Source organism: Emys orbicularis, chromosome 14 (assembly GCF_028017835.1).
Source record: "Emys orbicularis isolate rEmyOrb1 chromosome 14, rEmyOrb1.hap1, whole genome shotgun sequence".
Taxonomy (NCBI): domain Eukaryota; kingdom Metazoa; phylum Chordata; order Testudines; family Emydidae; genus Emys; species Emys orbicularis.
This window is the reverse complement of record NC_088696.1, coordinates 7,136,091-7,146,526: the sequence shown is the minus strand read 5'-3', so window position 1 is coordinate 7,146,526 and position 10,436 is coordinate 7,136,091. Positions and strand designations below refer to the sequence as shown.

The 10,436-nt window shown below is 41.8% G+C and overlaps 1 protein-coding gene across 1 annotated transcript in view; it reads right to left on the bottom strand.

Moving 5' to 3' along the window:
• Window positions 1-9,265: 9,265 nt before the first annotated feature.
• The window catches only part of LOC135889004 (dual specificity protein phosphatase 22-A-like), a 37,128-nt gene continuing 35,957 nt past the window's right edge, over window positions 9,266-10,436 (bottom strand). Inside the window, exon 7 of the mRNA XM_065416818.1 lies at window positions 9,266-9,472. Coding sequence (XP_065272890.1) covers window positions 9,266-9,472 — 207 coding nt within the window. The remainder of the gene's footprint in view (window positions 9,473-10,436) is intronic.

Sequence of the window (10,436 nt, the reverse complement as noted above, 5' to 3'; positions counted from 1 at the left end):
AGCTGGAGAGTCTAAAACTGATATTCAGACTTCAGAGGTTCAGGAGCCGAATTAGTGATCAATTCCCCTTACCCAAAAAAGCCACAGTAGAGTGAATTCATTGTTAGTGCAAGTTGATAACTGAATTGGTTAATAACAATAAAAGCATCCTGGTTGGTTAATAATTAAATTACATAGTGTTTTAATATCATGTACCGCAAAGAGCCCCAGGAGACACATTCATGAGCTACTGGCAGCTCGTAGTCTGAGTATCACTGTTCTATAACATTTAGGGATTAAGGACCTGATTCTATAATGTACAATTTTGATTAACGTCACTAGAAGCTGCGGGTATTCAGCACTGCACAGGGTAAGGCCAGCCCATATCTGAAAAGGATTCTCAGGAGTAAGATGACCTGAAATGCACACTATGATTTATGATTTGGAAAAAGCAGGGGAAATGTCATTTTGTGACGGTTTTGCCAGTGTTTTTACTTTGGTCTCCATTGCACCTGCAGATCTGAACAGAAAATTCTTTATCAAACTGAATAATGCTTTTCCGTGTTTTATCTGGAACAGAAATGTGCCAAGCTATTCCCCAAGTAGATTAGTTGTGACAACAGAGACAAGAGGACTTCTGCTTCCTGATGATTTTAGACATTTGTTTTTAGGGCTGCCAAATTGAATACAGAGAGAAAAGATGGGTGAGATAATATCTTTGTTTGGACCAACTTCTGTTGGTGAAAGAGACAAGCTTTCAAGCCACACAGAGCTCTTCTTCAGGTCTGGGAAAGGCACTCCCAGCATCACAGCACAATGCAAGGTGGAACAGATTGTTTAGCATAGGTAGTAAGCACATATTATAAGGGACCATTCAAGGTGAAGTGGCTCATTAACACCTCTGCAATCACAGGACAAAAAGAGGGGGCCTACACACTGCACACAGATTACCGGTATATACATGCTTTTTAGAAGAAGAAATATATGTACATCTCACTGTGACTAACACTGAGAGATGACATTGCTATCCACAAGGGGAGTGTATGGAGCTATACACATAAACAATATAATAAAAATTAGGACCTAAATTACAGAAACACAGTTTTAATTTATGACCTAAATCACAACCCTAATCTTTAAAGTATTTTTTAAATATCCACACTTGTAGCATGATCTGTATCCTCCGGGAGATTTGGGGAATAACTATAAAAAAATGAGGGGTCAAATGCAACTATGTGGATTGTTTTTAATTTAGTGCGAAAGCATTTGTTCATTTGGTGCCTGATTCTGCAAACACATACTCACAAGTATTGGCATAGAAAGTACGCTTATTAAGTTTGCAGATGATACCAAACTGGGAGGGATTGCAACTGCTTTGGAGGACAGGGTCATAATTCAAAATGATCTGGACAAATTGGAGAAATGGTCTGAGGTAAACAAGATGAAGTTTAATAAAGACAAATGCAAAGTGCTCCACTTAGGAAGGAAAAATCAGTTTCACACATACAGAATGGGAAGAGACTGTCTAGGAAGGAGTACGGCAGAAAGGGATCTAGGGGTTAAAGTGGACCACAAGCTAAATATGAGTCAACAGTGTGATGCTGTTGCAAAAAAAGCAAAAGTGATTCTGGGATGTATTAACAGGTGTGTTGTGAGCAAGACACGAGAAGTCATTCTTCCGCTCTACTCTGCGCTGGTTAGGCCTCAACTGGAGTATTGTGTCCAGTTCTGGGCACCGCATTTCAAGAAAGATGTGGAGAAATTGGAGAGGGTCCAGAGAAGAGCAACAAGAATGATTAAAGGTCTTGAGAACATGACCTATGAAGGAAGGCTGAAAGAATTGGATTTGTTTAGTTTGAAAAAGAGAAGACTGAGAGGGGACATGATAGCAGTTTTCAGGTATCTAAAAGGGTGTCATAAGGAGGAGGGAGAAAACTTGTTCACCTTAGTCTCTAAGGATAGAACAAGAAGCAATGGGCTTAAACTGCAGCAAGGGAGGTTTAGGTTGGACATTAGGAAAAAGTTCCTGACTGTCAGGGTGGTTAAACACTGGAATAAATTGCCTAGGGAGGTTGTGGAATCTCCATCTCTGGAGATATTTAAGAGTAGGTTAGATAAATGTCTATCAGGGATGGTCTAGACAATATTTGGTCCTGCCATGAGGGCAGGGGACTGGACTCGATGACCTCTCGAGGTCCCTTCCAGTCCTAGAATCTATGAATCTATAAGTAGTCCATTTGACTTCCTTGGAAGATAAGATGTTCAACAACTTGGACAAGAGGCAAACACCATCACTCAGGATTGGGCCCTTAGGCTATATCTACTTTGCAAACATAAAAGAGTATAAATATACATTTCTTTTTCCAAAAAAAGCAACAACATTTTGTTACCTTGTCAAATGAGTTTTGTTTTACCAGATCTATCTGTCCATCTATCCCATGTCCAACACAGACTGTGAACCTCTGGAATGATGACAAAATCCAATCCTGCTGTATGCCAAAGGAATTCCATTGAAGCCAGCGGCCTCTTTCTGTTGTCATGATCTCATGTAAACCCATGGAAATCAGAAGTGACATGTCTGAAGTCAATGGGTTTACATATATAACACACCTATGTAAGTGAGATCAGAAACAGGCCCGAAGGAGTTGCACTGATTCACATTAAGTCTGAATTTGGGCCCAAAGCATTAGTGAGCCATATGAACAGATTGCCATTCAAATCATCCCTAAGCAATAGAGATCTTTCAGAGATCACTCTACATTTTTCTTAATAATAACAGAACTTTGTTGTTATTATTTGTATGACAGTGGCCTCTAGGAGTCCCAAACCTATTATACTAGCTGCTCTACAAACATAGACTAAAAGATAGTCCTCGCCCCAAAGACCTTACAATGACAATCTAAATGAGAAGACAAACAGAAATAGACCCACAATTAAATTCTGCTCTCACACTAGTGTAAATCAGGAGTAACTCCACTGAACTCAATGGAATTACACAAGCACAAAACCCAGAATAAGCGAGATCAGAATCAGGTACTTTATACTGTAGCGGTGACCTAATTGAGGTAGTAATAAGTGAATGATGAGTCTAGAAAGAAGTTACAGAGCTACTAGCTGTCGAATAATAACCTCCCTGAAAATTCCTTGGAGGTTTTTCAAAATCTCAGTCCACGTAGTTCCTTTCCAGTAACACTTGCTTATATTGCCATATCTACACATTAACGTTTGAAGCTTATTATGTCTGAAACCAAAACACATGTACTTGAGAAATACTCCAAATCATTCCCATCAGCAGTTGGCAATGGCTGTACAAAACTAGCTAAACCAGTTTCTGTGCAAACGGAACTGCCAAGTATTTATTTTAAGAGACCTATTTCCCCAAGTGAGAATAACATAGTGCCGGACCTTTATTTATATCGGATGACTTCCAAATATGCAACAGACAACCACACACGGAATACAGAAAATAAACGTACAGAAATAAAGGACAGTTGTGATGATTTGGGAAAGCTGCCTACGGACAACTTGTGAATTCTGAAAAATTGTGAATTCTGCATTATGAAAATTATTGAATGGTAGAATGCCTCAGCGGATGGGGAGTCAGCCATTTGCTGCCAGGACTGTGTGTGTATGACAACAGTTACGCAACATAAGGATCCTGAAAGATGGTGAGCACCTTCGATGCCCATTGAAGTAAATGGAAGTAGAGAGTGCACAGCACCTCACTGGATCAGTCCCATAGATCTCGATTTTCAGAAGTGCTGAAGCATCCACAGATATCAAACTTCAGGTACAATTGTGGGTGCTCGGTGCTTCTGACAAATCAGGCACATAGTGTTCATTCTCAAAATTGCCAGGCCATCAGCCTGCCTCCAATTCTCCTTATGTTTACAAAAAGAACAGGAGTACTTGTGGCACCTTAGAGACCAACAAATTTATTTGAGCATAAGCTTTCGTGGGCTACAGCCCACTTCATCGGATGCATAGAATGGAACACACAGAAAGAAGATATTTATACATACAGAGAACATGAAAAGGTGGGAGTAGCCATACCAACTGTAAGAGGCCAATCAATTTCATGTTCTCTGTATGTATAAGTATCTTCTTTCTGTGTGTTCCATTCTATGCATCCGATGAAGTGGGCTGTAAATAAATTTGTTGGTCTCTAAGGTGCCACAAGTACTCCTGTTCTTTTTGCGGATACAGACTAACAAGGCTGCTACTCTGAAACCTGTCCTTATGTTTACAGTGACACCTACTGACTGCAACCAGATCACAGAGAGAGAAGGTGGGCAAGGTCATCTCTTTTACTGGACCCACTTCTATTAATGAAAGAGAGAAGCTTTCAAGCTCCACAGAGCACTTCTTTCCCAGACCTGAAGAAGAGCTCTGTGAAGCTTGAAAGCTCGTCTCTTTCACCAACAGAAGTGGGTCCAATAAAACAGCGGTTCTCAACCAGGGGTACGCAGAGGTCTTCTAGGGGGTACATCAACTCATCGAGGTAGTTGCCTAGTTTTACAACGGGCTACATAAAAAACGCTAGCAAAAATTTCATACGACTTGTTTATACTGCTCTATATTCTATACACTGAACTGTAAGTACAATATTTATATTCCAATTGATTTATTTTATAATTACATGGTAAAAATGAGAAAGTAAGCAATTTTTCAGTAATAGTGTGCTGTGACACTTTTAGAATCATAAAATCATAGAATATCAGGGTTGGAAGGGACCTCAGGAGGTCATCTAGTCCAACCCCCTGCTCAAAGCAGGATCAACCCCAACTATTGGTGTACATGAGAACATACAAATTTTGTATTTGTATGTCTGATTATGTAAGCAAGTCGTTTTTAAGTGAGGTGAAACTTGGGGGTAGACAAGACAAGTCAGACTCCTGAAAGGGGCACAGTAGTCTGGAAAGGTTGAGAGTCACTGCAATAAAAGATATTACCTCAACCACCTTTCCTCTCTCATATCCTGGGATCAACACTGCAAACTCCACATTATAGAGGTACTCCAGGCTGCTTTGCTTTGGAAAATCCTTACTAGAAAGAACTATTAGATCCACTAACTCTATTATGTAAAACTTTTTACACACACACACACACACACACACACACACACACACACACACACACACACACACACACACACACACACACACACACACATTCTGATTCATGACCCGTTCAGCGTGCTGGATCCTGGCAGATGAGTAGCTAAGGCTTGGACTGACTTGGTATCCTTTTACCTAGGCAGAAAAGCAATGTGTATACATGATAAATCGTGCAGGCTATTGTTGGTTGTTGGACACAGAGCAGTCTGAGAACCTAGATTTCAGTTAACACCACTGAACAATGTGTCTGCTGCGTTAGAAGTACTGCCCTTGACTCTTGTATGTGACAGAGTTTGTTTGTTTTTTAACGTGAGACAGTTGTTTCATTATATGATACCCGCTTGGATATCATTTGTACCCTGTGACGTCGAGACCTTAAGCCAAATCTGAGACCTTGTGGTAAGTCTAGGGAGAAGTGAATTTCGAATCGCACAATCTGCAACTCGCAATAGTTTGGAACTTCTGACCATTCCTTTATCAAAAGAGCTCAGTGATACAGCCGCACATAAATGACTAACAGGGCAATGGTTTAGCAGTTTGCTTCAGCACTGCCAGTGGGAGTTTGTAACACCTATTGCACATGTAATCTCTGCTTATCACATATCTACTATAACTTCCTATTAATACCAGAGAAACCGACTCTGTTCTCTTTTCCTATACACAATCTCCATTTCTGCTTCCTAAAATGTTACCCAAGTTACTAGACGCAATGTCTATGAGTTTGACTTCCTCTCAATCCATTTGATTAAGAGCATTTATGATGGTTTATCTAGCTAATTGTTAAGGGTGCATTCTCAGGTAGTGTCTGTTGCAGGTTTTGTTTTTAGTGTTTTCAGCTGGCTTTCAGGCTTCCATTTTGAATGCTAGAGAGTAATGGATGGAGAAAGACAAGAACATAAGAGGCCTTTTTCCTGCTTTAGGGGGAAGAAAAACTCCATCAATTTCTTTTCCAGAATCTCAATTTGTATCAGAAAAAAAAAATGATCTGGCTTTTTTTAAATAAAATTATTTTGATGTTGATCGTGGTTCTCTGAAAAAATACACATGACATGACATCAGCGCAATAGTGCCCAGGCCCCCAGTTCCTACCCAGACGCCACTGATTTCATTGAAGTTATGCCAGGAATTAATTAGACCACAGCAAAGATCAAGAACAGGAATTCCCAATGTATAATAAATCTCATTGTTATGCTCATGTTGAGTTAAAGATCTCTCAAGTCATCTACCATTTTGTCACACTCAAAACATCCCAGCACCCAGAACCAACGATAAACTGAATTATTAGAAATATTTTGAACAACTTTTTGTCTAAAAACGGATTGCAGGTAACAAATAATGTTGAGAATCCAAGCAGGCTATTTACAGGACTTTTTTAGTGAAAGACAAAAATCAGTCATGTAGGTTTTAAATATTTCTGATGCTATAATAGTGAGGGTCCTATACGTTCTTGGACAGATGGATGGATGGAAATTATGTCTGGGTTTTAAGTCAATACATAAAACTAGTAGCCTGTCTTTAGCAATGAAACAGAACAAATAATAAACAAGGGCTGGTTACATTTTAGGGCAAGGTTTCTATAAAATATTCCATGCTATTTTCCCCTTAATCTTATTTAGCATCATAAACATTGCAGGGTACTTCATTCCTTATCCCGCAGTCCTTACTCAGGAAAACTCTGAGGCGGCAACTCAGCAAAGTATTTTTCCCATGCCTAACTTTAAACACATGAGTAGTCCATTTAAGTCAGTGGGACTGCTCAGTTGCTTAAAGTTAGTCACCTCCGTAAGTATCTTTCTGAATTATTAACTGAAGGATCAGGTCCTCTACGTCTGAATACAACCATTATTCTTGCCTGGATTTTTAAAAGTTTTAAAATAGCGTTGGGCCTGGTTCTCATTTGCACTAACCACTATGTCACACCACCTTGGCAATGTAAAAGGGGTGAGAACCAACTCCAATCTCTCCCACTTTATTACATTTCCATTCATTTTAAAGCCCCTTTGCACTGCCAGAGCTGTGGCAGAACCTGGTCCTAACTGTGTGTAAAAAAAAAAAAAAAAAAATCTGTGAATTTTGAGTTGCTGGGCTGACAACTTCTGCCATCTACACCCTCTGTTTATCCACACCCCAAAAGCTGCACAGCCTGCGACACTGCAAGCTTCCCTTACTCTGCCCCCAGAAATGTCACTTTATCCTTCTGGGGCTCAACAATTTCTTGTTTGAGTGAACTGTTGGCTTTCCAATCTTATTTAAATGTCAGACAAGACGGGCAAATGATAACACCTCGACCTCTTCCTGTACTCCACATTAACCATGGCACAGACACCCCAAGCTGTTACTTGTCACATTGTCATCGTTATGCAATTGGGGTCAAAACACTCAACAACAGCAACACAAACATTGTGGGGGAGATGGGGAAAGAAGCTAATGAAATTACACCGAGTTACCCCAGTTGAGAATGGGTGTGGAGCCTTCGTTGTAGACTGGATTTGATGTTGGCCTTTGTGATCAAATCTTCAGAGTTACAGTTATAAAAGAAAGCACAGCTCAGAAAAGATTTTGCACAGTTCATGTATCGGACACAGGTGAGGAGCCCAAGATCATGAATTTTCCACAGGGTTCTGAGCTTTGAAGGGTGGAGACACCCAGGAAACAAAGGACATCTTTGGGGTGGTCCAGTGAGGAGGAATAGGAGGAAACAGGTCACAAGAAAATGTAATCTGGACAAGAGGAAAAGTTTCCTGACTGCAAGGTCCATCAGTAGGCTCCTCCCCAAGGCAATGGATAATGCAACCCTTACACATGCTGGTGAGCATTTACTTACACGAGCAGGTCTATTGAAGCCAAGGGATTGTGCAATCCAGCCCCAAGCAAGCAGTGGAAGCCCTTTGCCTGAGTCATTTAAAACAGGGCTTCACCAAGTATTAGGGAATGTGCATTCGCAAAGGCTGGGGGAGTGGAAAAGGTGGGCTAATGGGCCTTTTCCATCTCCGGTTTCTGTGACTCTGTGGCACGTTTGTGAGAGGCATGGGTCTGCTTGCTGAAGAAAGTGACAGCAATGTGATTGCAACTGTTCTGTCATTGCAGAATATGGACCTCAGAGAGCTGTGGATGTGAAAATCCTCCAGCATCCTTCCCCCAACCCCTAACTGGCTCTCTGCAGTCCAAGCTTCCTTCTTCTGAGATGGGTAGATGCCCCATCCAGGCTCTGATAGACACATCTGTAGTGTAAGGTCAATCTGAACTGACAATGACTAGGACAGCAAGTGAAGTCCGTATATCTGCTGTGCTGTATGTGGAGTAAAATGGAGAGTGGTACTGGGCAGTAGCTGTATCTGTTTTGAGAGATCCTGGCCCTGTATTGGCCCTCAGTGTCCAACAACTGAAGAGATAATGAATGGGATTTATCACTCCGGTAATAATAGGAAAACCAGAGACCAAGGAGATGAAGTCCCAGCAGCCGGAAAGAGCTCCTAGGAAGGCGTTTCAAAAGCTATCACACGTCCTCTTACTGAAACATGGTGGTTGGTTGTTTTCTAAACACCCTGAAAGCAAGTTGCGGGCCAAACCTACTGATGGAGTAAATAGCTGCAACTCTTGACTTCAGTGGATTGATGCCTGGTTACCCCAGCAATGAATTTGACTCTATGTGTAACTGACAGCATGCCCATCATTCCAGTGCAGCCCTACAACAAAACAAGCTTGGATCATAAAGTGATCCATAGGCAAAGCAGAAAACTCACCCTTCATGTGTGCAATAGTGCTAAAAGTTTCACAGGAAAAGGTTCAACCCAACTCAGTGACATTAATAAATTCACTTCCATAGGATCTTTCATCGGAGGGTCTCAAAGCACCCTCACAAACGTTAATAAGTGAAACCACTCGACACCCCTGGGAGATGGTTACATTGACGCATGGGGAGATCACGTGATTTGCCTGGATTCACATTATGAGTCAGTAGCAAAGTTGGGAGTAGAACCCGTGAGACCTGATTGCAATCCTTGGCTCTAACCATTAGATAACATTGCTTGACATAGCATGTTTTGGAAGTTGGCATTCAGTTTGCTCTCCACCCTAGCCATAAACATCAAAGCTATTCTCATTGAAAGATGAATGCAGAGACTTTCATCCAACAGTGATGGCATCTCTGTGGAATTAGCTGTCCTTTTTTATCTGTTCATCCATCTGTTGCTGCTGGTACCATAGGCATTGTAGGGAAGCGGGTAATTGGGTGTCGGGGAGTTGATCCAGTGATTCTCCCTGCTTCCAAGCTGCTGTTCTCTCTGTTTCTCTTCCTGCTCAGTGATTAAGTGCTGCAGCTCTTCTTGGTCGTTAAATGGATTCTTGCCATACTCTTGTCGAACCCAGGCTCGGTACTGCCAAAACAAAACCAAAATGAGTTGTGAAGGCCACTGATAAGGTGCAAAATCTCTCTGCTTATCATTAGCCCTACACCAGAACCTGCAGATAAAGATCCAGATACAAGAGGCAATCAGAATTATTGGGATGTAGAATGAAATCCTAACTTGTCCCAGTGCACACTGCCAGGGCCGGTTCCAGCTTTTTTGCCGCCCCAAGCGGCGAAGCAGGAAAAGAAAAAAAGATAAAGCCGCGATCAGCGGCACTTCGGCGGCAACTCTACCGCGCCACTTCATTCTTCGGCGGCAATTCGGCGGCGGGTCCTTCACTCCGAGAGGCACTGAGGGACCCGCCGCTGAATTGCCGCCAAAGACCCGGACGTGCCGCCCCTTTCCATTGACCGCCCCAAGCACCTGCTTTCTTCACTGGTGCCTGCAGCCGGCGCTGCGCACTGCAATTGCAATTATAGTGAATCTTTGCTTTCCATGAAATTCTGTGAAAAAAGCTTATAGGAGGGTTCCACACTGTGCTGCTGGATGTCCATCATCATACAGCATTTAAAGGGCCCGGTTTGCAGAATTTTGCACTTACCATTGTGCACCTAATTTGTGTCTGCAGTTGCTGCGTGTACATGTGCAAATTACTAACTGCACTAATTTGCACCTGCGGTTATCCAGTTTGTGGTGGTTTCACTTTCTAGTTAGGTGTGCAATTGTGCATGCACTTTTGGACATGCACAATTGTGGAACTCAGGCCCACAATGATTAGATACTAAACTCGTAGTTAAGTTAATGAGGGAAGCCACAACCCTTTTTCTTTTCTTCTGTAGCATCCTACATATAAACTGTATCCCTAAGCACTTTAAGCACTGATGAACAATCATAGAATCATAGAATATCAGGGTTGGAAGGGACCTCAGGAGGTCATCTAGTCCAACCCCCTGCTCAAAGCAGGACCAAATTCCCGACTAAATCATCCCAG